Source organism: Thrips palmi, unplaced genomic scaffold (assembly GCF_012932325.1).
Source record: "Thrips palmi isolate BJ-2018 unplaced genomic scaffold, TpBJ-2018v1 HiC_scaffold_6, whole genome shotgun sequence".
NCBI lineage: Eukaryota > Metazoa > Arthropoda > Insecta > Thysanoptera > Thripidae > Thrips > Thrips palmi.
The window spans coordinates 7,212,365-7,238,781 of NW_023144633.1; the positions used below are offsets into that span (position 1 = coordinate 7,212,365).

The following is a 26,417-nucleotide window of genomic DNA, read 5'->3' on the forward strand; positions in this document are numbered from 1 at the left end:
ATATTAGGTTTTGCTGACCGGAACCGCGGGGGGCTCGTACTTTCGCAGTGGGGGGTCGTTTCCTCATCTCATCAGCTCGTCAGTGCCGCCTGACCGTCCGTCTGTGTGGCGGAGGCTAAAAGAGGCGAGGGGTCCGAATCAAACATGTCGCCGTACTTCGCCACGCTCCGGGGCACACACATACCGACCGGAGTCGCTTCCCGTGCCGCCAGCGGAGCTCTGGGTAAACAGGAGGAAGTCACTTCCTGGGTCTGTGAATAGACGAGGCTCCGCCTGCTCCACCCTCGGACTGCCCAGGGCCACGTCCTGTGAGATTATGACCCCAGCAGATCCGTCATTTCGCAAGGGCCTGCTGCCGCACCTGGCTTAGAACCCACTAGTTTTTGGAAGCGAAAAAATGTCGACAATAATTGTAAAACTATCTTTGTTCGGTCGGTCAACTCGATGCTCAGTTGACTTGAGGTACCGTATCGAATGATCAAGGGAAGTGCCTCAATCGTTGAACACGGCTAACTTTGCTGTGTGACGACTGAAAGTCGAACAACCTACACACGATTCCGACTTGTGGACTAACGTTTGTTTGCCGGGTGCCTCCCCGGACGTGGTGATGTCGGCCATGCTGACTCGTGCATTGCACAGTGTTGCTGAGTATTAGCGCCCCCCGCTGTGCCGCCCCTGCCTGCGTCCTTGCGTCGCCTATCTGCTCCTCCTCCCTTCCTCAGTCTTGGACCGTCCCTCTGTATCTCCTTCTCTCTCCCTCTAATGTCCCTGTCGTCCACCTCGACTCCTACTCCTCCTCCTCTTCCTCCTTCTCCTCGTCCTCCTCTCCCTTGTGGCTTTGGTACATTTGACGCTATCGAGGGATCATCTTGACGCCTGCTCGTAAAATGGAAGTGGCTGCTCCCCCTCCCACTCCCGCTTTTGCCATTTTCGAACACACCGAAAAAAAAAGCAAACCAAATCCAAGCCGAGGTATTTGAGGCTCTTTATTAAAGGCCCGGGGGTGTGTCTCTCCTGCCGGGGCTTTCCGTCCATCCATCTCTGCTCCTCTCATTCAGAGTCCGTCTGTCTTGACAGTCCGTCCACTGTCCGTCCGTCCGTCCGAGGCGTCGGTAATTGCCGCTGACGTCCGCTTTTCATCCAATGTGTCCCCTAATTGATCAAATTGACACTCGTCTTTGGTGCGCGCGATTAACAGTTGGCGTGCTGGTCAATAGCTTGTCAAAGCCAACCCTCGTGTCACCTTGCCTCAAGCCTTGCCTCCCCTCGCTGATGAGGTAATCTCCCGTCCGAGCGGCCAGTAGGCTCGCCAGTAGGCAAGCCAGCAGGGGGCCACATTAGCCAACGCGATTTTAATAAAAACGAACTCTGTAAAGCCAGAAGTAATGTGTACTTGTTATTCTTCTTAGTGTGTCGTAATGAGGGTATTCGTTTTGTAAGTGCGACGCTGCTCTGCTTCGGCCTTCTTTTTATTTCGGGTTAAATTCGGACCTCTCCCCGCGTCCCTCTCTGAGGAATGTGAGAAGATGGCCGAGCCATACTTGTCTGCGACGTCGTTGACGCAACCTGGTTTATGATGAGTTGCACCACCGCGGTCTAGGGGTGGGTCCCGGGTGGGACTCGGAGCCTAGCACGCCACCCTTCACGCTGGCTGTAAGTGCATTGCTCAACGCACACACGCTCACAAAGGCCCCTCTGAGGGGTGAAATAGGGCACCGCGCCGAGGGAATGACCACTCCCTTCCACCCCGCAATTTCTTTTTCACTGAAAGCTCATGGTTCATAGGAAAAAAGTTCCATAAAAAAACTACAAAATTACCAGAGTTTTTTTTATGAAGGTTGCTATGTAGGTGCTAGACAGTTTATTAGTGCTTGATTTATTGAAATATTTAAGGTGACCACTGAGCTCTGCATCCCTAAGAGTTGTTTGTAAAAATCTTTTTTTTTTCCTCGGTTTGTTTTTTATTGTAGTCCTTTTCAATTCCTTTCCTTGCTCGCCCCTTTGTCCCTCGCGACCTGTCGCCCCAGCCCTTATCAAACCTTTTATCACTATCACCCCCCTGCCTTTTCCTCTGCAAGAAAGTGGGGGAGGGGGAACTATTTTTCATTCATCGTGAGAAGTGCGCGGTGTGGTCATTATTTTTTTTCCACCTCAATCAAGGTGACAGTCGCGGACCGCACAGAGGGGGATAGCGCGCTACTACGACGACTACTACTATACTATCCCGCAGCGGTTACGTCAACCCCGCGATCGGGGTGGGGGGCGGGCCTGGCGGGCCATTCAAACTTGAAAGGTGTCGCAACAGCGTTCACTCTCCTGTCCCCCCTCCTCCCCATCTCGATGCCAGGCCGAATTCGCCCCTGCCTCCCACGCGACGTCCTCGCGCGCCTCGCGCTAAAAGAAGTGCCAGGAATACACGGCAGGATGTCCCTGTCCGTTTTATGAGAAATCAATGTCGCGCTCTTTTCCGGCGTGGATTCGCGCCATAGGCGCTGATCCGGAGCTGGGTCGTCGTGCCGCCTAGCTCTGCGCTCGGCCAGCGCGGCCAGCCCGGACTCTGGAAGCTTCCAAAGGCCCTTTGGCGAAGGCACTTAGCTCCCCTCCGCAGCCATAGGCTCTCCGGACGGGTTGGCCGTACGGGTGTCGAATAGCAGCCCGAAACCGGTCTGTGCGGGTACGGCGGGGCGTACGGCGGGGCGTACGGCGGGGCGTACGGCGGGGCGTACTTGTGGCGTAGGACACACTGGAGTCGTTTCGGCGTTTCGCGGCGCGGATGCATGCGTCCTGCAGGCTGTGGCGGTAGAGTCTCCCGCCGTCGTTTTTCAGCATTGAGCCGCAGGGCGCCCGAGGAGACCCCCTGCAGGTCCTGGACTCGGTCCTGGACTCGGTCCTGGACTCGGTCCTGGACCAGGACAAGCCTCATCTGCATAATCCCGGCGGTGCCTGCGTAGCACGGGAGCTGAGACGAGCCGGGCGACCGGGCCGCGCCGAGCCAGGGTCGGTCGGGCCGCGCGGCCGAGCCGAGTCGAGCTGGTCCGAGTAGGGCCGACGCGAGTCGAGCTGTGCCCGGACGGGTAGGGCCGAGCGCAGCCGGGCCAGCGCGACGGAGTGCGGGGCACGGAGCCGAGCCAACCCGTCTCTCCGGAGCAGGTCCTGCAGACCCGTGCCGTGCCGCCGTGCCTTGCCAGCGCGGCGGCCGGCAGGCCGGGCAGGCCGTGCGGGCTAGGTTCCTGGCGGGGGTCCGCAACGAAACTCGACGTTTTGAGCGTCTGTATCTCGAAATCTGGATATCTCGATATCCCGTCAGCGACGGCAGCGGCTATGGTGCACCTGGATTGAAACGGCCATAAACCCCATGGCATCCACAGTTGAAACTTTCGAGTCTCCTAGCGCACTGCATCCAACGTTGGGTGCGTGTATAAGTACGTAAAAGAGATTCATCTGGTTCGGACCGTTCCGGAGAGTTTGATCTGGCCGGGTCGGAGCGTCCGTGCCCGGCTCTCGGCCATGGCGGCCCCGCAGGCCCTCTCGGGTCGTTGGGCCCTGCTGGCCCGATGCAAGACGCTCCGCTGCTCCGCTGCCCGTACCGTCACCGTCCCCCTTGCCGGCCGGCTCGCCTCGGACCTCCCAACCCCACGCCAGCCACGCCAGCCAGCAGCTCGTCGACTCAGCGAAAATTATGTGCAAGTTGACACTGACTGATGGCGAGGCGTCATCCCCCCGCGTCGAGCTGAGCGTGGCTGAGCGTGGCTGAGCCGAAGGCAAGGCAGGCGGTCGGTTCGGGCTTCGGGTCGAGCCGAGCGGGGCGGTACGGCCCAAGTCGCCGGGTACTGAACCGTCGCCAACGTCTTCCTCGGACTGCTCTATTGATATTCCGCGGCTTGGCAAGTACGCGCTGTCCTTGGTGGTTATGATGGGAATGAGAGCGGCACGGGTCTCGGGTCGTGGTTGCGGGTTTGGTCGGAGGCATCGGGTCCGGGTTCCTTCGGGTTCCTCCGCGTCGGGCAGGCCGAAGAGTGGAGCTGAGCCGGGGCGTGCGCGGTGCCGAGTCCCAGGCAGCAGGCCCAACAGGCCACGGGCAGGCTAGTGCTGTCGGGGCGTGCGCCGTGCCGAGTCCCAGGCAGCAGGCCCAACAGGCCACGGGCAGGCTAGTGCTGTCGGGGCGTGCGCGGTGCCGAGTCCCAGGCAGCAGGCCCTGCAGGCCCAACAGGCCACGGGCAGGCTAGTGCTGTCGGGGCGTGCGCGGTGCCGAGTCCCAGGCGGCAGGCCAAACAGGCCACGGGCAGGCTAGTGCTGTCGGGGCGTGCGCGGTGCCTAGTCCCAGGCCCAACAGGCCACGGGCAAGCTAGTGCTGTCGAGGCGCGCAGAGGGGGACATTTCGCCTGACCGAAGAGCACGGCAGCGCAGCGCGCGAGTGGAAAATTGGAGCTCTGCTCGGACTAAATGCCGGCAAGTTTGCCACAAGCGTCTCTGGAGCCTCGTCCTCGCTGCGCGCAGGCAGCAGGCCGCTCTCGGGGCTCGTACAGGTGTTTTGCGCGATCCCCTACAGCACTAGCCGCGGCGGGCTGGCTGGCCTGGCCGTTGCAATCAGCACCAACTACACCGACCCCCGTTGCTTCCTGATTCTGAGCCCTGACGGCAGTGCCGCCCTGACGGTGCGCCGTCGCCACCCTCCAACCCCACGAGGACGAGGGTGGCTTTCCTTTGTTCGGCGGGTCGCTAGGCCCTGCGCCGCCTGCGCCGCCGCCTGCCCCGGTGTTGTGACAGTCAAAAGATCATCCGAACCTGCACCGAATTTTTCATGTCGCACAGCGAGTCATCACACAGCAGCGTAGCGGAGCGCCCTTCGCTCGGCCCCTTTTGTTGCGCCCTGCTCCTCTCTCTCTCTCTCTCTCTCTCTCTCTCTCTCTCTCTCTCTCTCTCTCTCTCTCTCTCTCTCTCTCTCTCTCTCGCCCCGTAAGGGTGCGAGAGGGACAGGGACCTGCCGCTGCCCTGCTTTGTCTCGGCCCGTCATTTCCATGCAAGTTTGTTTCTTCCCTTCGCTCGAGGGCGCAGCAGGGTGAATCCGAACAGCGTGTTCTCGCTCCACCTCTCTCGCACCCCCAAGGGGCGCCCCGTGAGGGCGAGAGAGACGGCACCGCCTGCCTTTCATTCCGACAACGTTGTAAAGCGCTTCTTTCCTTCTTTCATATTCCGTCGCCCGCGTCGTACCCGGCGAAAATAATTGCAATTTCGAGACGTCAGGCTTCTTTTTGTCGTGCTGTAAATTACTTTTGTGTGCGTTTGCGGGACTCGCGTGCTGGGTCAGGCCTTCTGTTTCGTTCGTTAGCACCCCGTGCAGGGCGCAGGGCGCGCGCGTCGAACACGGCAGATTTCGGTGTAGGCGCTTCCTGTGGGCGCTAGAAGTCGACAGAACGACACTGCCAAAAAGGCTGTGCCGAGTGGCGCTCATGACGCGGTGGCCAGCCTGGCGGTGCGGCCATTGATGGCTTGTCCAGCCCATTGACGGTGTGCCGGCCTGCTTCGCCTGCTTCAATGGCCGAAATGGGCACGCTAATCCTCCTCTAGGACGTGCCGTTCCGACGGTTCCGCCAAGCCAGGGCCAAGCCTTCGAAGCCCAGCTGAATGGCCCGAGATTGGGAAAAGGCACGGCCGTCGTACTTTTGCTGTGCACGAGCCGAGCCGAGCGCGGCCGAGTCGAGCCGAAACCTTGGGCCGCGGGCCGAGCCGAGCCGTCGGGGGGCCGCAGGCTGGCAGGCCCGGCAGGGATGAAGGAGGCAGGCAGGCCGGCAGCACAGCCAGCACCAGGCAGCACGGCCGCGGCCCGGCCGGCAGCGCGGCGTTGCCAGACCGCCACCGCGCCGAGCCGAGCGATAGAGTGCCGAACCCAGCCGAGCCTTGCCGAACGAGGAACGAGCCCGGGCAGCAGTCGGCCCGCCGAGGCCGGCAGCCTGGCGGCCAGGCGAGCTGGCAGACAGGCCAAGGGAAGGGGCCCAAGTCTGGCCGGCCGGCTCGGCTCCGGCTCGCTCCGCTCGCTCAGTCACTGGTGTGCGCTTGGTCGCGAAGGGTCGGTCGTCGGGGAGTTGGGCCATGTGCAGGAGGAGGCTCGGGCTCCGGCAAGGGCTCGCCCAGGGATGTACATCCCGACCAGTGCAACTAGCAGCCCCTGTGCGCCCTGCGCCTTGGGGAAGCTCAAGCAGTACCACCAGCTCATGAACGAGCTGCTGACCGGGGCAGTGGCGGCGCCCATGGCTATGCTCAAGCCCCAGCCCAACATCCCCCCGCCGCACGCGGCGCACGCGGCCCTCGGGGCCCCAGTCCTCGGGGTGCAGCAGACACAAAACAAGGATAACCCCAACTTCGACGTGTGTTCCTCCAAGTGCTACGACTCCAAGATGCCCCCCACCCTGGCGCCGCCGTTGCTGGTCGACGCGGACAACTACATGCTGCGCGACGCGCGGCCGCGGTCGCTCAGCCACGGCGCCCTGCAGCGGCCCCCCCGGCCCCCCTCGGGACCCCAGGGCCCCCACGGCCCCCACGGCCCCCTGGATTTGGATATGTTCTGTGTGCGCGAAACGGTCAACTCGCTGGCGGCCGCCGTTCAGAAACTGAATTTGCCCTCGCGGGGCACCTCGCCCGTGTCCACCTCGAGTGAAAATACCTCCGTGACGTCCAAGTCGAACTGTAGTTCTAGCAATAGTGAAGAAACCAGTGTGCCGCCCAGCTGCGCGCGGACGCGCTCCTTGCACGGGATGCTGTGCACATGTCGACTAACGTGCTGTTGCCTCTGTGTGTCCCTCTCCTCTCCAGACTGCCACGCGTGCCTCCACAATGTGTGTGCCCGGTTGTCGGCGGGTTTGCCCTGCCAGCGCAACCCCGACGCCGTGCCGCCCATCACCCTCATCAGAAACAAGGTAAGCACTGCAGCACGTAGACTAGTCCAACGTAGTCGCTAAGAGGCCATTCACGCGAATGGAGCAAGGCCCATTGCACCGGGCCGGCCTCGGCCAGCCTCTCCTCGGGGCGAGCGGCGAGGCTTGCCGGCGTCTGCTGGCTGCCCTCTAACTTCCTCGAGGACGTTCAGGGAGGACCTCGCGCTGTCCCGAAGGGGCCGTCGGGCCGGCCGTCGTCCTCCAAGCGAGTCCTCGGCTGCGATTGCCGAGCGTCGCGCTGCTGATGGAGAAGGACGCGTGGTGAATTTCCACATGGCACACAGTGAGCCTGCCAAACACGGCCAAGAATGTGACAATATTTGACCGGTGTGCAAACGCTCGTGAGCTAACACCGGGGGCCGAGCTAGCCGGCAGCGCACCGGCTAGCCGCAGTGGCAGTGCACCGCCGCCGTGCGTTGCGGCGCTCTGTCTCTCTCGCACCCTCAAGGAGAGCCCCACGAGGGCGACAGCGACGAAGCGACTGGTCCGAATCGCTTGGCCGTTCCCGCGTGCGGTGTCAAGGGACTTGAGACTTCTAGTCCTTCGCCATGCTTCAGGCAGCGAGGTCCTTGAAGGTCCGCCGGGCCGACGGTGCGCCGCACAGTGGGCGAGAAGACCGGTGCAGCCGGCCCAAACTCCAGACGCGTTTTGAGCCCCAGGGTCGCTGAATGGGACTCCAAACGAACGTGTGACCCCACCAATGGATTGCCCTCCGAACGAGGAATCCATTGGTGGGGATCACACGTTCGGTTCGAGTCCTGTTTAGCGACTCTGGAGCTCAAAACGCGTCTACAGTTTTGGCCGCAGCGCCGGTCTTCTGGCCCACTGTGCGGCGTGTCGACGCCCCCAGGACCCTCGGCGGCTTCTCCGAGGGCTGCGCGTCGTGACACTGTCGTGACGCGCCGAGGGGTTGACGTCGGCCGATACGCCGATACGTCCGGCGATAACGACCCCAGGTCACAGTAACGAAGCGCAGCGCCGCCGCCGTCACGTCGCGTTCCCAATTCACTTTATTCCGTCGGCGCCGCGCACGCCGGCTTTCCGGGGACGCCCGCCGGCTTCCTGGAATTTCGACTCGATGGTCGCGACGTGCTCGACCTGCCCCAACGGCGCGGTGCGCTGCGACGCCGAGGAGTGTCATTGCGGAAAGGAAAGAAGGCACCTCGGTGGCACGGCGAGGCGATTTCGGTCATTCTTTCGGTGGGCCCTAGAGAGCGGTCGGGCGGGCGACCACGGCGCCGTCGTCTTGGCCCCGCCGGCCTCGCCACCCACCGAGGAGGAAGCGGCGGGGCAGCCCACCGCCGCGGTGGTGGCCCGGTGGGCCCGCCGTCGGCCGCCGTCGCCGTGGAGGCTCGACTCGCTCGGGTTCCGACCAATTGGGCCCAACTCATCCCGAACGGGAAAGGTGCCTTATGAATTGGCCCACGCACTGTCGTGACGCTGGGCCCGTCCCTTTACGAGGCCCCCGCACACACACAGACACACACAGAGGCACATACACACACACACACACACACACACCGCCGGAACGACCGGCCGGAATGGGGCAGAAAGGCGGGGGGCCCTTCCGTGATTGGGGCCCGCGCACAAATTATGCTGATTGCTGGGCTGAAGGTTCGGCAGAATGTGGCGGGGCTGCGGGGCGGCTGCGGGGCGGCTGCGGGGCGATGGCGACGGGGAGATGGGGGCCTTGGGGGCGGCCGCGCCATCTTTCTTACGTCCCCGGGCCGGCGCCGGCGCCACCGCGGCGACGGCACGGCGACGCCACTGAGCCAGGGACGATCCAGACGCCGGCCCCGCGCAGTTTTGATCCCCCCGCCGAGCTCGCCGAGCTCTCGGACTTAGCGGCAACTTTTCTATTACGGCGCGGCGCCCTGGCCGCCCTGCCCCGTCCTGTCCGGCGCACCGACCGCCCGGAAGGCGTCCCCGGGGAACTTGGAGCGGGCTGCGACGGCGCCGCCAGGACCGAGACCCGCCCCGAGTTTGCCCCGGCACGATGATGGCTTAGCGGGGGAGCGCCGTGGTGCGTAGGCAGCCCCGCGGATCAGCAGCGCGCTCGCGTGGCCTAGCCGCTCCGGGCCCACAGTGGGCCAGAAGACCGGTGGAGGCGGCCAAAACTCTAGACGCGTTTTGAGCTCCAGAGTCGCTGAACAGGACTCGAACCGAACGTGTGACCCCACCAATGGATTGCTCTCCGAACGTGGAGTCCATTGGTGGGGTCACACGATCGGTTCGAGTCCCATTTAGTGACTCTGGAGCTCAAAACGCGTCTAGAGGTTTGGCCGCCTCCACCGGTCTTCTGGCCCACTGTGCGCAGCCCCGAAGCCAGACCGGGGACATGTTGGCCATGAGCGTCGGAACGATTAGTTGGTGCCACCGACTTTTAGCCCCCCGGTTTTGACTGGTGGAAAATCAACCTGCGGTTCCCCTCAATTTCTTTTCTGACTCGGTGGGACACGACTCGTCCAGAGCCTCTGCACCTTGTTGGTTTCCCCTCGGAAGTTTCTTTCCCCCTTTCGCGGTTGCGCCGCGCTCGGCTTGCCAGGGTCCGGCAGCAGCCGGCCGCTTGCCCAGTTTGGGTTATCCAGGGCTTGCGCAGGGTTTGCAGGGCGTTTCTCCAGGGCTTGCGCAGGGTTTGCAGGGCGTTTCTCCAGGGCTTGCGCAGGGTTTGCAGGGCGGTTATCCAGGGCTTGCGCAGGGTTTGCAGGGCGTTTCTCCAGGGCTTGTCCAGCAGTGGCGAGACCGAGCCGACGGCAGCAAGGCAGCGCATCGCGGCAGCGCTCGCCTGCCTGGCCTGCCTGGCAACCGAGCGCGAGGGTCCCTAGGCGCGAGGGGTGGGGGCAGGGGGTGGGGGAGCAGCCCGGATGGAGCCCGGCTGGGCTGGAATCAGCTGGAGCCCAGCTGTCCGGACCCCCTCCCTCGTCGCTCGCACTGCTCGCACTGCTCGCGCACCGCCGCTGCCTGGAACTGGAGGCAGGCGGGGCACTGGAGGCTCGCGGCCCGGCTGGAGCGGGCTGGAGCGGGCCTGCGCGCGACGACACGAGATGGACAAGCAGCGCCTAATGATGCCCCGGGGCGGCCAGGGCAGCTCGACCCGCGTCGCCGTCGGCGTGCATCGATACCCACACCGCACCGCGCACCGCACTGATGCGGAGTGAGATTGAACCGCTTCCGTTCGGGGTCCGGCCGGCCGCGCCTGGCCTGGCCGGGCCAGCTGAGCGGAACCCCCATCCCTTCTCTCTCTCTCTCTCTCTCTCTCTCTCTCTCTCTCTCTCTCTCTCTCTCTCTCTCTCTCTCTCTCTCTCTCTCTCTCTCTCTCTCTCTCTCTCTCTCTCTCTATGCAAATTGCCTAACCTAACCGTTCGCATGCGGCGCGGGTTCGCGCCCCGCCGTCCGCGCAGCACTTTCTCCGGAGTGGCGACGGTGACGCAACTTTTTGGTGCGGGCCGCGCCGCCCCCGCCTCCCCAGGGCCGAGGACCCGGAGGTGGTGGCGGGTTGAACGAACTGCGGGCCAGGGCCAGAGGCAGGGCCAGAAATGCGCGGCGCTGGTATTCGAACCCACGCCCGGTACTCCGGCCGGCACTCGGCCCGGAGCTGGTCGCCAGGCTCCCTTTTTGCCGGTTCCGGACGGCCCGGACACGAGCGCGGCGCTGTGCCCCGGCCGTGCCCCCGCCGTGCCTTGCCGTGGAGTGCGGAGCGTGGAGCGTGGCGGTGATCAGATAGGGTGACCCCGCGCGCACCAGGACCGCGACGAGTACGACCCATTAAAACGCAAATAAAGCTTGTTAGGCGGGTTTGAATAATAATTCGTATTTATCTCAGCCCTTTGTGCGTGGCCCTTTGGTTATTCATGGCAGGCCCTGCGCCCCCCGCCCTCGGCAGCCCCGGTGGCCCCAGCGGCCCCGTCGCGGGTCCAGCGGATCAAGTCATCACGGAGACTGACTGCTGCAACCACGCGCCGCCCGCGCGCCGCTCCCTGGCCCGACGGCGGGCCTCGCACGTTCTGGCGCGGACTGTACGTCGTGGTCTCGGTGCACTCCGTCGTGGTGCATGACCTCATGCATAGCAAGTGTGAAATCCCTGGCGCGACTGTACAGGCTGTACAGACTGTCAGCTCAGGCTGTACACCGTGCTGAATAAACTGGAGTGATGTGAACCGGGGGCCGGCCCTGGGCCCTGGGCCACCACCACCGCCGCGCTGCCGCCGCGCCAGTATTGTGCCTCGGAACGCCCGGTACGCCCGGTACGCCCCCGTAATGACAGGCTACATTGTCTGTCCTTTCTTTTTCCGCCGCGCTGTGCCGCCGTGCTGTGCCGCCGCGCTGTCTCTCTCACGCACCGCGATCCCAATCTCGAGAGCGAAAGGGATGCAGAACGCTTCCACGCTCTTATTATGCAAATGGCGCCACTGTTACGCCTGGCGTACGGCACCCCGAAGCGCACTCGCGGGCGCACTCGCGGGCGCACTCGCGGGCGCACTCGCGGGCGCACTCGCGGGCGCACTCGCCGCTCGCGGGCGCACTCGCGGGCGCACTGCCGCGGGGCGCACTCGCGGGCGCACTCGCGGGCGCACTCGGGGCCCGCCACTCGCGGGCACTCGCGGGCGCACTCGCCCTCCGGGCGCACTCGCGGGCGCACTCGCGGGCGCACTCGCGGGCCACTCGCGGCGCACTCGCGGCTGCAGCACTCGCGGCGCACTCGCGGGCGCACTCGCGGGCGCACTCGCGGGCGCACTCGCGGGCGCACTCGCGGGCGCACTCGCAGGCGCACTCGCAGGCGCACTCGCGGGCGCACTCGCGGGCGCACTCGCGGGCGCACTCGCGGGCGCACTCGCGGGCGCACTCGCGGGCGCACTCGCGGGCGCACTCGCAGGCGCACTCGCAGGCGCACTCGCGGGCGCACTCGCAGGCGCACTCGCGGGCGCAATCGCGGGCGCACTCGCGGGCGCACTCGCGGGCGCACTCGCGGCGCACTCGCGGCGCACTCGCGGCGCACCATGTACCTCGCCGAACTCTCGCGAAGAACTCGCGGAAGCACACGAGGACCGAACACAAAGCACACGCGAGTTGTCCGGCGCGGTTTCCGCAGTTGTCACTCGCCCTGCCCGGCCACCACTTACTTGTTCTCGTTCTCTCTTTTCTTTTCGTTCCTTGTTAAAACTCTTTCCTCCCGAATGGTTTGCTGTGCAGTGCAGGCGTACGGGCCGGTGGGGCCCTGCCCGGCCGTGCCCGGTGGCAGGCAGGGCGAGACGGTTCACTTACACACGACCACACTCAACCTATTTTTAAAAGGCCTTAACTCGCGCCGCCGACCCCCCCCCCCCGCCCCGCCCGCCCCCGTCGCGGCCCCTCAAATCCCCTTGCGGCCTAGGGTTTCTCCCCGGTGCACTCCCCGAAACAGTGAAACAGGGGCCTTTTTCCGTTTTCACCTCGCGGACCGGAAACTCACGGACGGTGAGCCCGGCGCGGAGTCGAACCGCGTCCCTGGCGCTCGGACGCCGCGCTCGGTGTGCGCGCGGCCGCGTTGGTGGTGACCCTCGCTCGGACGCCGCCGTCACCGCCACGGCCCCGCTGTTGCTCGGCCCGTCGGACGTGCCGCGCCGGTGCCGCGGCGTCGCGTCGCAAACGTGTCAAACGCTCAAACAAGTCGCCCCGCGCCGCCTCGCTCCGCCTCGCTCCAACTCGGTGCAGTGTTGAATAATGCCGCGCACGCACGGGGCGCGTCAGAAAGACCAACAGTCCCAGTGGGCCGAACGGTCCGAACGCGACGCACAGTGGGCCAGAAGATCGGCGGAAGCGGCCAAAACTCCAGACGCGTTTTGAGCCCCAAAGTCGCTACAAGGGCCTCGGCCCGAACGTGTGACCCCACCAATGGATTGCTCTCCGAACGAGGAATCCATTGGTGGGGTCAACCGTTCGGTTCGAGTCCTGTTTAGCGACTCTGGGGCTCAAAACGCGCCTAGAGTTTTGGCTGCCTGCGCCGGTCTTCTGGCCCACTGTGCGACGCGCCCTCGGAGGCCGTTCTGGCCGCTGTCGCTGTCCCTACGGGGCGCCCCGAGAGTGCGAGAGAGACGGGGCGGCGGAAGGACTGTCCGGATTCTGGCTGGCTTTACTCGGTGGCGCCAATGCCTCGCCCCGCGTCGTCGCAGTCGCCACGCTAATTCATTGACAACCCCGGCGGCGGCCTGCCTTGGACCGCCGGGCTATTTCGGTAACTGCCTGGCCACTTCTTGACGGCGGGCACGTTGGCGACTTGATGGCTGGACCGGCAGTTCGGCCCGGCCTAGCCGAGCCGAAAAGGCCTGATTCAGCGAGGCTGCGCGGCTGCGAGCGAGGCCGGGCCGCGGGGCCCGAATGGCTCGCCGAATGGCGTCGGCCGGTCGGCCGGCCCTTGTGGCCCTTCGGCGAGTTCCTTGTCGTGAAGGGCCGAGCTGCAGGGAGTGCAGGGCTCGCTCCAGCCGGCTCGTAGTTTCTCCTGCCGCCCGCCTGGCCGCCTGCCTGCCTGCCTGTCTGCCCGGCCGTGTGTCCCTGCTGCAAACTCCGGCCGAGATTTCTGCCCGTGGCGGGGCCGGGGGCGGCGGGGGGTCGCGGGGCCCAAGTTCGACTGGCTCGGTCGGCACGTGCTCGCCGAGCCAGGCCGGCCGCGCTGGCGGCTCGCTCAGCCAATTGGCTGATCGGGGTGCCGTCGCGGCGTCGCGGCGTCGCGCACCCACGGCGGGGGCGGCCCGCTCGGGGCCCGGACGCTTTCTCCTCCGTATGCAGCTCATTTCACTTTTGGGGGTCCTTGGCTCTTGGCTTACGCCGCCTGACAAAGGACGTTGCATTGTCTTGCTTTCTTTTTAAATGTCCCCGTCATTACCTTTCGACCCCCGGCAGGGCACGGCGCGGCGCGGCAGGCCACGGCGCCGGGCGGCGGCGGGAGTGGGCCCGCCGGCCCAGCCGCCCACCGGCCCAGCCGGGGCGGCCCGAGCTGGCAACGCCGCGCGGGCAAGGCGGGCAAGGCAGGGGCCCCCGCCCACCCGGCGCCGAGCGGCAAAGGCCCCCTTTTGCCTCCCGGGCGGATTCCGAGAGTGCGGGGGCGGAAGTGGGGGCGGGTGGGGCGGGGCGGCACCGGGGCCGGCCAGCCCGGGGCAGCCGGCAGCGGCAGGCCCCGCCGGCCGGGGTGCCACCGGAGACAAGCTGATCACGAGAGTTGCGTCGCCGAGGGCGGGGCGGGCGGTTCCTGGCCTCGGTGGCACGTGGGCGCCGCCGCCCCCGCGCGGGCCCCGCCTGCTCGGGGTGCTCGCGGTCGCGGCGGTGCAGCCGGCGGGCGGCCCGCGGGGCCCGACGCTTTCCTCCGTGCAGCCTCACTTTGGGGTGGCCGGCTGACCCCTGAAGGCGTTGCATGTTGCTTTTTAATGCGGATACCTTCGACCCGCCGGCCCTGGGGAAACGGCGGGCGCGAGTAGGCCACGTGTCGGCCGGGGCTGCTGGCTGGGAGGTAGGTGCCCAGTCGCTGGCCCTCGGGAGTCTCGGAGCAGGCCGGCGGCGGCCCGCTCAGCCTTGGCAACGGGTGCCGTCGCGGCGTCGGGGCGTCGGCAAGGCAGGGGCGCCCGCTCCCCGGCGCCCGCTCGATGGGCAAGTTCATGGTCGGCCTGTTCGCCGCCTGCGGACTTGTGATTGGCTTCGAGGTCGCGCGCGCGGGTAGTACGCTGTGCGAGGTGGAGGCAGCGGCACCGCGGCCAGCCCGGGGAGCTCTGGCGGGTTAGGGCCGCCAGGCCGCGGGCCCATCCGGGCAAGACTATCTTGAGAGTTGAACGCGACTCGGGAACGTGCAAGGCGAGGTGGTTGCTCCGCCGCCTCGTGCGGAAGGCTCGCCTGGAGTTAGTCAGCGGCGCGGCCGCCTCGGCGAGTACGTACGTGCAGGCGAGTGGAGGCAGGTGCAGCGGCCAGCCCGGGGAGCCGGCAAGCGGCAGGGCCAGTCGCGGACCCCGGGAAGACTACATGGGTTGAGCGTCGACTCGGAAGTAAAGGCGAGGGGTGCAGTCGCGGCCCCGGGCTGGGGCAGCGTTAGGGGGCCGTCGCGACCCCTCGGGGAAGTACTCATGTGGAAGGTTAGGTTAGGCAGTTCGCGGACCCCTCGGGGAAGTACTACATGTGGAAGGTTAGGTTAGGCAGTTCGCGGACCCCTCGGGGAAGTACTACATGTGGAAGGTTAGGTTAGGCAGGTCGCGGACCCCTCGGGGAAGTACTACATGTGGAAGGTTAGGTTAGGCAGGTCGCGGACCCCTCGGGGAAGTACTACATGTGGAAGGTTAGGTTAGGCAGGTCGCGGACCCCTCGGGAAGTACTACATGTGGAAGGTTAGGTTAGGCAGGTCGCGGACCCCTCGGGGAAGTACTACATGTGGAAGGTTAGGTTAGGCAGGTCGCGGACCCCTCGGGGAAGTACGTACTACATGTGGAAGGTTAGGTTAGGCAGGTCGCGGACCCCTCGGGGAAGTACGTACTACATGTGGAAGGTTAGGTTAGACAGGTCGCGGACCCCTCGGGGTTGCCTCCGTGAACGACCCCTGCCGGTCACAGAGTACGGGGGCCAGCCCCTCCCCCTTCTTCCGGCGGATGAAACGGTTTGAGAAGTCACACCGTTTCCCAAGTTGAAACTCAAGCAGAGGCCCCCGCGCTTCCCCGGCGGAAAGTTCTCTGGAAGAATGTGATAATAAATTGCGACCGGACGATGGAGTTCTGTTGTACTTGCGTCAATACTTGGCAGGGGGTTGGTTGTACACGACGCCCCGCCTCCACCGCCGCCCCTCCGGCTGTTTTCTCGCCTCGCCCTTCGACCCAAGGTCCAATTTTTCCGTGCACTTTTATTGGCTTCCGTCGTTCCTATTTGGCGTCTCGGCCACCCCCTGCCGCGTACACTGCCGCGTCGCCGCGCCGCGCCAAGCGACACGTCCAATATTTCATTAGGATGTTTAGAGGCCGAACGGGCGAACGAGGCGGCGGCCGTAGCCCGGGCGACATGCCGCCGCCGTGCCGCCTTTCCTTTTTCCCGGGTCTTTTTGTCTCTCTCCGCCCTCCCCCGGTCTAGCCTGCGTGTCAGCGTGTCTGCGCCGACGTCGTCGACGCGCAGGGTCGCCGGCACTTGTCCGTCTGCCGCGCGTCCGCCGCCGCCGCCGCCCGATTCCGGACGTGGTCGCTCGCTCTCTCTCTCTCGCACTCGCGGGGTGTGCCGACACTGTCCCGCGCAGGTGCGAGAGAGACAGAAACGCCATCGTGCGGAATGGGTCGGGCGCGCGTCACGCGTGTCGCACGTGGACGCGGCGTCGGACTCGTCTGCCGCCACACTGCCAACGCGGTGCAGTCGATCGCCTTCTGCCTCTTCCGCGCTGCTGGCCGGCCGGCCGCGGCCGTGCCAGCTCAGGTCTAGCGTCTAGCCGCGTCTAGCCCGCCCCCGTGACGGCAGCCCGGCAGCGGACCGATTCCGAGCTCTGTCTCTCTCGCACTCACGGGGCGACAGCGCCAAGCGTAGTGATGAGTCGACGAGCATGCCGGCCGCACTGCCGGCCGCGCCGCCCGGGCATCGCGCGCCGCCGCGCCGCCAACCAGTAAGTGTGTCTCCGGGGGCCGAAAATGACGTTGGCGGCGAGCGGCGCGCTGCAGAACCTGGCGAGTCTGGCAAGTAGGAGGGAAGGGCTGCGCGATGGCTGCGCCGGGGCTGCACGATGGCCGCGCGTCGACGCGTCGCTTCCAGCGAGTTTTCCAGTGCCGTGCTGGAGCCGCGCTGGAGGAGCAGCAAAAGGCCAGTCGGACCAGACCGGCCAGGCGCTCCGCTCCGCGCCCCCCGCCGCGCGCCGCCACGCTCCGCGCCGTCCGGCTCGGCGAGGGCCCGTCCGGCAACGGCGGCTGGAACTCTGGAACGACAGCGCCGCGCAGTCGGTCTGAATGTCTGAATGGCTTTCCGCGTCGCGTCTCCGCACAGTGGGCCAGAAGACCAGTGGAGGCGGCCAAAACTCCAGACGCGTTTTTAGCTCCAGAGTCGGTAAACAGGACTGGAACCGAACGTGTGACCCCACCAATGGATTTCTCGTTCGGAGAGCAATCCATTGGTGGGGTCACACGGTCGGTTCGAGTCCCATTTAGCGACTCTGGAGCTCAAAACGCGTCTAGAGTTTTGGCCGCCTCCACCGGTCTTCTGGCCCACTGTGCGCCGCGCAGTCGGTCTGAATGGCTGTCCGCGTCGCGTCTCCGCCGCGTCTCCTCGCGGGTCACCGCGGACGCCGCGCTGCGCTTTGCCTCGGCTTTGCCGCGGCTGGCTCTTCTGCCGGCGGGGCTGGCGGGGCTCGCTCGGCGGCATGCACGTGGTGGGCCGCGTTGTACACTGGCAGCAGCAATACGGGGCGCCCTCGCCCCCCTCGGGGCCCCCTGCCCCCTTCCCTTGGCGGGCCAGCGCGGCCCCAGCGCGGCCCAGCACATCGCGGCATCCCAAGGTCGAGAGGGTAGGGTCCCCCTCCGCGCCGCGCGCCGCCCAGCCTGCCTGCCGCGGTGCCGCGGTCCGCGGTGAGCGAAGCGAGCGTGGTGGGCGCGGCGGGCGCGGTGCGGCGTGCGGCACGGTGCGGCACGGCGGCACGGCGCGGCGGGCAAACCGGCCCAGACGCGGCCGGCCCGGCCCGGCTCATGGCCCGCCCGACTCACGGCCTGCCAAAGCTGGGGCAATGGGGCGGCCTGGCCCGGCCCCCGCTTTGGGCTGGACGCTGGACTGGGACCGGGCGGCTTGGCCACGGCTGGCCGGCCCAATCGCCCGTCTCAGGCACGGCGAGCACGGCCGCGTCGCCGCGTCCCGGCGGCTTGTCGATATCGCACAGTGAAAGCGAGGCGGGTCGGCGATGTCGCCGCCGGGATGGGTCGGGACCTCCAGTGGACTGATTCCGAGAGTCGTTTTCGGCGCTCTGTCTCGCTCGCACCCATACGGCGCGCCTCGTGAGTGCGAGAGAGACGGAGCGGGTAGACCACTCTGGGAATGGGCCTGCTGGGGACCAACGGCCGAACGACCCGGGCCATGCATGCCGCAGCCTTGCGGAGGTCCTCCCTGTCGCCGCGGCCGCACAGTGGGCCAGAAGACCGGTGGAGGCGGCCAAAACTCTAGACGCGTTTTGAGCTCCAGAGTCGCTAAATGGGCCTCGAACCGAACGTGTGACCCCACCAATGGATTGCTCTCCGAACGAGGAATCCATTGGTGGGGTCACACGTTCGATTCGAGTCCCATTCGGCAACTCTGGAGCACAAATCGCGTCTAGAGTTTTGGCCGCCTCCACCGGCCTTCTGGCCCACTGTGGGCCGCCGCGTGCGTGCGTGCGAGGGGCCCACGCAGCGCCGTGCTCGTCCTGTTCGTGTTCGCGCTCGGGGCGCTTCTCGGCTCCTCGGCGACGTTGATCCTGTTCCACACGCAGTAGTACATGAGCACTGACAGGCGGCGCGGACGCTCTGTCCCTCTCGCATTCACGGTGGGTCGCCGCAGGGAGTGCGGCGCTGCCACCTGGGCCGTTGTCGCTCATCGAGGAAACTCCTCCAAGGGCGCTCGGTGCTCTGACTCGCTGGCTTCGGGGAACCGCGGCACGGCGGCAGCGCGGCAGCGCGGGGAAGGGAAGCTCCGCGCGGTCGCCGCTGTCGCTCCTCGCTCCGCACCGCAGACGGCTCGGCGGCCGGGACGGGCCGGGATGGCCGGGACGGCGACGCGACGCGGCCAAGATAGCGGCCAGTCACCCGTGCCGTCGCGGTGTCGCGGTGTACCTCTCGCGCCTCCCGGGGACCGGCGCACCGGCGTGGCGTATGCACCGGCGTGGCATGACCCAGGCCGCCCTGCGGCACAGTGGGCCAGGAGACCGGTGGAGGCGGTCAAAACCCTAGACGCGTTTTGAGCTCCAGAGTCGCGCTAAACATGACTCGGAACCGAACGTGGGACCCCACCAATGGATTCCTCGTTCGGAAAGCAATCCATTGATGGGGTCACACGTTCGGTTCGAGTCCCATATAGCGAACCCTGGAGCTCAAAACGCGTCCGGGCTCTGACCGCCTCCACCGGTCTTCTGGCCCACTGTGTGCCGTCTGCCGGCCCCGATTCCGGCCGCCTGTCTCTCTCGCACCCCGTCGGCGCGCCCCGTGAGTGCGACAAGGACAGAGCGACGGAACGATCCCTCGGGACGAGGCGGTGGCGGAGTCGGTCGGTGGGCATTATGCAAGGCTTGGAGCAAAAGGAAAAAGGCGGCAGTACGTCCGCGCTGCTCGGCGCTGCCGTGTCGCCGTACTCCGTCGAGTTCCAGATGGCTCCGCATTTGCATACGACAGGCCGGCAGGCGGGACGACATCCATTGGCCAGTGTCCTACGGCCATCTCGTCTGTCTAGTCCCCCCCTCCCCCCTCCAAAGCCCCCTCGTTCGTTCTGACGTTCACGCGGCCGCGGCCAGTGCTGCCTCGCGTCTCCGCGGAAGATGGTGGGGCTGCACTCTGGGCTACGCCGCGGCTGCTCCAGGTGTGTGTGTGTGTTCGTGTGAGTGCGAGCGCGCGCGCGCGTGTGTGTATGTGTGTTTGTGTGTGTCTGTGTGCGTGCGCGTGCTAGAGAGCGTTTGACCTTGCTTCGGCGCCGTGTCCGTGTGTCCGCGCACATGGCTCGCCCAGAATCGCGCTGCCGTGGGGGGCCCGCGGGCCGCGGGGCACGTCGAGGGGTGGCGGCCGGCCGGGACCCTTCTGGTCGCGACCTCGCTTTTACGGACCCGGGTTCAAATACTGCGCCACGACGAGAGTGAGTTGTTTTTTTTTGCGGGTGGGTCGCGCGCGACGCGGCCAACGGAGAGCTCGCGTTGTGTTTTTTTTTTTAGCGAGTAGGAAACCTGTACACGGGACGGCTCGCGCTCCTCGCGCTGTCGGCCCTTCCGTGCTGAACGATTTAAAACTGGCCGTCGCGCACTTCCCCTTCCCCTCCCTCCCCTCCCCTCCCCTGCCCCCCCCCCCCTCTCTCTCTCCCTCTCACTCTTCGCGAGCGCGGCCACGACGGGGATGTGGTGCAGCGGGGGCGGGGCGGGGCGGGGCGCCTTGTCAAACTGACAAGTGGCTGAAACACGCCTGCTTCGCCTGCTCGGTGCAGTGCCGCGCGGTGAGCTATTGATTGCGAGGGGGGGAGGGGGGGCGCGTTGTTGATGATGATGATAAGTGTGAGCTTTTTTTGTCGCTGTGAGTGTGTGTTTGTGTGTGTGTGTGTGTGTGTGTGTGTGTGTGTGTGTGTGCACGGACACACACACACACACACGTGGGCTTTCCATTTCGTCCGATTCAGGTCGTGGCTGCCACAGTGGCGCTGCCGGACAGACGACCGCGCGCCGCTGATAGGCTGCACCGCACCGCGCCGCGCTGCGCCGTGTGTCTGTCATTGTCCAATGACGTTGATGAGTGCAGGCCGCGCGGGGTCGCTGACCGGCCGAGACGTTGGCACAGGTGCAGGCGCCACTACAGGTGTGCGTGTCTGTCCGTCTGTCTGTCTGTGTGTGTGTGTGTGGTGCTGTCTGTCTGTCCGTCCGTCAGATTTATTCACTTTTACACGACGCCGCGTGCCGCGTGCGGAATAGAAATGAAACTTGTTGGTCTCGCGTGCCCGCCCGGCCCGCCCCGTGGTGGTGGCCGGGGCCAGGGAGAGCCCAGGGAGGGCTCAGGGAGTGCGGCGCTGCCCCCATTCGCTCTGCCGGGGTGGCAGTGCCGTGCCGTGCCCTGCCGTGCCGGGCCGCGGTGGCTCATAGACGAAGCGGCATAATGCGAAAAGAGTGTCGGCGCGGGGCCGCCGCGGGGCTCGGGGCAGCAACAGCTAGCCCGGGGGGGCGTGTCCACTCTCTCTCCCCCCCCCCCCTCCCGTGCGCGCACGCACGCACGCGACACCGCCTCGGCGGGTACCCCCGCGGCACGACGCGCGTCCACGAGGCCCTCTGGAGGCTCTGGGCCACGCTGCCATGTCATTGATGACTTCTATTTGACCTGGCTTTGGTTGGCTTTGCTTGGCTTTGCTCTGCACGTGCCAAGTGAGCACTCAGCGAGTAGCGCCTACACCGCCAGGACGCCAGCGAGGCCCGCGCTGTGCTGTGCCGTGGCTGTGCGCCGGCCGCGGTTGTGCCTCTCGCTGTGCCGCGCCGCCGCGAGTCGTCGGGTCGCTCCGTCTCTCTCGCGGCCGCGCGGTACGCCCCAGCGGTACGCCCCAGCGGTACGCCCCAGCGGTACGCCCCAGCGGTACGCCCCAGCGGTACGCCCCAGCGGTACGCCCCAGCGGTACGCCCCAGCGGTACGCCCCAGCGGTACGCCCCAGCGGTACGCCCCAGCGGTACGCCCCAGCGGTACGCCCCAGCGGTACGCCCCAGCGGTACGCCCCAGCGGTACGCCCCAGCGGCGCGGGAGAGAGGGAGAGAGGCAGAGACTCCTCGGAATCAGTCTGCGGGGCGCGCTGCCGCGGCGGGCTTGGCGGGCCGTGGCGAGCCGCGCCAGCCGACGGCCTGGCCTCCCCTCCCATTCGCTGATCCGACGGCCAATGGCAGCGCGGCCAGCTTTTGGGTCGAGATAGTGAGACTTTGTTGCTGGGCTGGCAGCATGGCTGGCAGTGCTGGCAGTCGGGCCGAGCAAGCCGAGCGCGGCCCGAGCGGCCTCGTGCACCTCGTGCGCCTCGTGCCAGAGCGGGCCGAGCCGAGCCGAGCCACCCCCAGCCGAACAACCCCCACGGAAGCCTCCCCCGGCCGCCCCCGGCCCGGCGGGAGCGCGCCCCCACCCCCTCCCCCTCACCCCCCGCGCTCTAATTGCCGGAGACTCGTTGCGAGAAACTGCATTGCAGGTGTCGGCCCTGCGGGGAGGGCGCGGTGCAAGGTGCGACTGCGTTTTTACGGTGCAGGGGCAGGGGCCCCCCAAGGGGTAGCGGCGGGCCGTCGCGAGGCTAGGGACTGTTGAACGCCCTATCTGCAGGGCGGACTGCTTGCAGGGTTCACGCCGGTCAGGGAGAAGGCTGGGCAAACTAGGGAGCCACTGGAAGTGAGGGAAATTCGGTGTCGGTCTGGGAAAATTCGTAAAGTTGGTCTAAAGAGGAAGCAGGGAAAAGTCAGGGTCAAACGAAAAACTAAAACAGGAAACCGGGGTGAGCCCTGGTGTGTCGCTGCGGCGTCTGGAAGGGCTCGTAGTGTAATGCAGGTCACGGGGAGAAGGGACTCTGAAGGACGAAAAGGGGGGGGGGGGGGGCTGAAAAAACCGCGTTGGCTGGTGATGCGGAGGCTGCGGCTCTGGTGACGTGAGCCCGAGCCCTGCCTGCCGTCGCTGCTGGCTTCTCCAGCGAGCTCCAGTCTCCAGCGCGCGGCTCCGGGACATTATCGAACACATGAAAGTCAACTGTTCCTGTTGCTGGCTGGCTGGCTGGCTGGCTGGGGCCTGCCAGGGGCTGCCTAGTCCGCCCCTAGCCCGGCCTAGCTCGGCGCCACCCACTGGCTGCCGCCGCCACCCCTCCGCGCCCCTCCCCCTTTCACTTTCAGCGAGACGGGGCAAGTTTGGACGGAATGCACGGCGATGCACGGCGATGCGAGGGAGGAGGAAGGAGGATGCACGCACTCTGTCGCTAATTGGCTGTCTGTCTCTGTCTGTCTGCAGCGCATCTCGGAATGGACGTCCGCCAACGTGGTGGAGTGGATGGCGGCTCTGAATATGTACAATTACGTGGACGTCTTCAAGTCGAAAGACGTGAAGGGAGCCGACCTGCTGCATTTGGACAAGGACAAGTTACTGGTAAGTCCCGGCCCGGCCCTTCCGGGCTGCCCGTCTCCGTCGCTGGGCGGTGCGGTCAGGGATTTCGCCTCCTATCTGCGTGTCGCGGTTTAGGAACTACATATGTGGTGGTTTTATTCGCCATCTTATCTAACTTTATGCGGAAGATTAAGATAGCGGTATCTTGACATTTTGCATTAAAAGAGCAATGAAAAGACGTCATAAACCGACAGCGTAAAACCGCCCCTTTTTTGCTTGACACGCAATTTTTATCTTATTAATATTTTTAATGCGGGAAGCGTGTCGTGCCGTGGTCTCATTACCCTTGTCTCTCTCTCCCTTTCAGAACATGGGTGTCAAGGACGAATTCCATCAAAAAGCCATCTTAGTCTGCGTCGAGGAGCTCCAGCACTGCCCCGTCCCGTACGAACCGGACGACAACTCCTGTGATACCGCAAACACTCATAACATGCGGCTGTACAGTTTCTCCGAGTTGCAACGTTGTGATAAGTGTGATAAATTCCTGAGAGGGCTCCAGCACCAGGGACTCATCTGCCATGGTAAGAGACGATTCCGATTGAGAGGTTTGGCCGATGCACAGTGGGCCAGAAGACAGGTGGAGGCGGCCGAAACTCCAAACGTGTTTTGAGCTGCAGAGTCGCTAAGCAGCACTCGAACTGAACGTGTGACCCCACCAATGGATTGCCCTCTGAACGAGGAATCCATTGGTGGGGTCACACGTTCGGTTCGACTCCCATTTAGCGACTCAGGAGCTTCAAAGCCCATCCGGGATTTTGACCACCCAGTCTTCTGGCCCACTGTGCAAGGCTGAGGCGGCTGAGGCGGCTGAGGCTCGGTGAATGATTCTGACGTTGTTGTGCTCTTGCAGACTGCGGGCTCGTCGCCCACCGGACGTGTTCAGCCACCGGCCTCCAGCCGTGCGTGCCCAGGGCGGGCCAGCTGCAGAGGGTGCCCGCCAGCCCCGCCTTCGGGGTGGCCCTGTGCTCCGAGTTCGACCCCCGCGAGCAGCCCGCGCCCCGGCTGGTGCAGCTCTGCGTGCAGGCCCTGGAGACGCACGCCATCAACGACCAGTCCCTCAACCTGTACAAGCAGTACCGGTCCACGCCGCCCCCGGAGCGCATGGGCTCCCTCGTCAGCCGCCTCAATGAAGGTAGGCTGGACTTGAGAGTGGACGTCCCTGCTTCCGTCTCTCTCGCACCCATTGGCGCAGAGTGGGCCAGAATACCAGGGGAGTCGGGCAAAATCCCGGACGCGTTTTGGGCTCCAGAGTCGCTAAATGGGACTCGAACTGAACGTGTGACCCCTCTAATGGATTGCTTTCCGAACGAGGAATCCATTGGTGGGGTCACACGCTTGGTTCGGGTACTGTTTAGTGACCTGGAGCTCTAAACGCCTCCAGAGTTTCGGCCGCCTCCATTGGTCTTCTGGCCCACTGTGGGGCGCCCCGCAGGGGTGCGAGAGAGGGAGAGCGACGAGCTGAGTGAGACCTCTGGCTCCTCGTGGCTGTGCTCTAACCGCCCCGCCCCTTCTTTGCAGGCGACTGGAACCACCTGAAACTCTGCTCGTACGAGCCCAGCGTGGTGGCCTGCGTGCTGCACAAGTACCTGAGGGAGCTGCCCGACCAGGTGATCCCCATCATGTGGTACGACCGCTTCATCGACGCGTCGCGGATCCGCAACGACGAGCAGTGCACCCAGCGCCTGCTGAAGCTCGTGGAGGACCTGCCGCTGCACCACCGCGCCACGCTGTCGTACCTCATGGGCCACCTGGTGAGGATGTGCCAGAAGCAGCACGCCCGCGGCCACCACGAGCCCCCCACCGTCCTCATCCAATCTCTGTGCCATGTGCTGATCCGGCCGCCTTGGGAGCGCATCATGTAAGTCCGGCCTCGTTTTTCACCTTGGACGATTTAGAGGAAGAAGGAGTGCAGTGCTGACTTGTGTGACGTTTCTTGCTTGGCAGACAAGTTGTTTACAACGCGGAGGCTCACATCAGAATAACGGAGCTGCTGTTGATGCACGGGCCTTGGGGAGAGGTGCTGCCCGAGTTCGCCAGGGCGCCCGCGCTGCCCCCAAGGAAGCTGTCACGGTCTGGTGGCGGCCCAGGCGGCCCAGGCACCCCAGGGTTCCCGGGGTCGCCGGCGCCCGGCCCGCCCGGCACACCGCTCGCCGAACACGAGGCCGAGAAGGCGCCTCCCGAACTGCCGTCGCTGGAGGAGTCCGAGTGGTACTGGGGGGACATTTCTCGGTGAGTGCCCCAGCGCCACACACGCATGTGTTGCACAGTGGGCCAGAAGACCAGTGGAGGCGACCAAAACTCCAGACGCGTTTTTAGCTCCAGAGTCGGTGAACAGGACTGGAACCGAACGTTTGACCCCACCAATGGATTCCTCGTCCTGAGAGCAATCCATTGGTGGGGTCACACGGTTGGTTCGAGTCCCATTTAGCGACTCTGGAGCTCAAAACGCGTCTCGAATTTTGGCCGCCTCCGCCGGTTTCTGGCCCACTGTGTGCTGCTACCCCGAGTGAAGGTTGCAACTAAACCATGGTTCTGTTTTTACAGGGAGGATGTTAGCGACAAGTTGATGGACACTCCAGATGGCACATACCTTGTGCGTGATGCTTCTAATAAAAGTGGCGAATACACTCTCACATTGAGGAAGGATGGCACAAACAAACTTATCAAGATTTGCAGTAGGAATGGCCGCTATGGTTTCTCAGACCCATTTAAATTTAGTTCAGTCCCAGAGCTCATCAATTACTATAAATCAAACTCTCTACTACATTGTAATCCAACGTTAGATATCAAATTGAGATATCCTGTTTCTCGATTCCAGCAGGTAAGGATACTAATAATCATCCTAGAACTTTGGTTTATGAGTTAATTTTTGTCTTAATTAACTTTACTTTGTTTTGTTAACAGGAGGATGATGGGATGGGCACTGTGGACATAGAAAAGCTAGGAGAAAAACTCAGAGAGACTCAAAAAGTTCTCGAAGATAAATCAAGTCAGTATCATAGAATTCAGGATGATTTTAAGAAATCATCTCAAGAGATTACAATCAAACAACAATCATTAGAAGCGTTTGGAGAAGCTATCAACTTGTTTAGAGAACAGATTAAAACCCAAGAAAAGTTCCAGAGAGAAGCACAACCTCATGAAGTCAAAGGGTTAGTATTTTTGCTCTATGTGGCCTATCTGCCCTCCCACATTTCATCACAACTTCTTTGTTTGAGTATTATTTTACTTGACACTTGACTTATTATTTTTGATTGTAGGTTGATGGATAATGTGGACGTTCTGAAACAACGTCTGAAGTCACTGGAAGACAGCAAAACTCAACTAGAGCACAATCTCACCCAGCAAAAAACATACAACCGGACTCTTGATCGAGAGATGACCAGTCTGCGATCAGAAATTACAATTTTGGTACAAACCAACAACAAGCTCGTATCACGCCTGCGAGTTTTGGGCATTGGGAACCAGCGTCTGCAACGCTATCTCGGCAACGAAGCTGCTGTGCTCCCGGACACTGACGGATGGCCGCATCATGATGAGAAGACATGGTACTTGCCGAAGTGCACTCGCACGGAAGCGGATCGCATGCTAGCGGGTCGCCCCGATGGTACTTTCCTTATTCGTCAGTCCTCAACTTCAAACAAATATGCCCTTTCCATCCAGTAAGTTTATTCATCTTTGAACTAAAAGC

The 26,417-nt window shown here is 64.4% G+C and overlaps 1 protein-coding gene across 5 annotated transcripts in view; it reads left to right on the top strand.

The window, feature by feature from the left end:
* LOC117651645 (phosphatidylinositol 3-kinase regulatory subunit alpha) overlaps positions 1-26,417 on the top strand; it is a 92,502-nt gene that overhangs the window by 63,334 nt on the left and 2,751 nt on the right. For 4 of the 5 annotated variants that reach the window (XM_034395839.1, XM_034395838.1, XM_034395837.1 and 1 more), the window contains 9 exons: positions 6,811-6,914; positions 22,574-22,708; positions 23,034-23,247; positions 23,577-23,858; positions 24,245-24,584; positions 24,671-24,955; positions 25,271-25,547; positions 25,631-25,878; positions 25,987-26,388. In XM_034395839.1, the coding sequence (XP_034251730.1) occupies positions 6,811-6,914; positions 22,574-22,708; positions 23,034-23,247; positions 23,577-23,858; positions 24,245-24,584; positions 24,671-24,955; positions 25,271-25,547; positions 25,631-25,878; positions 25,987-26,388 (2,287 nt within the window). Of the gene's footprint in view, positions 1-6,023; positions 6,915-22,573; positions 22,709-23,033; positions 23,248-23,576; positions 23,859-24,244; positions 24,585-24,670; positions 24,956-25,270; positions 25,548-25,630; positions 25,879-25,986; positions 26,389-26,417 lie in introns of those variants that run through there. The other variant, XM_034395836.1, reaches the window with a different exon arrangement.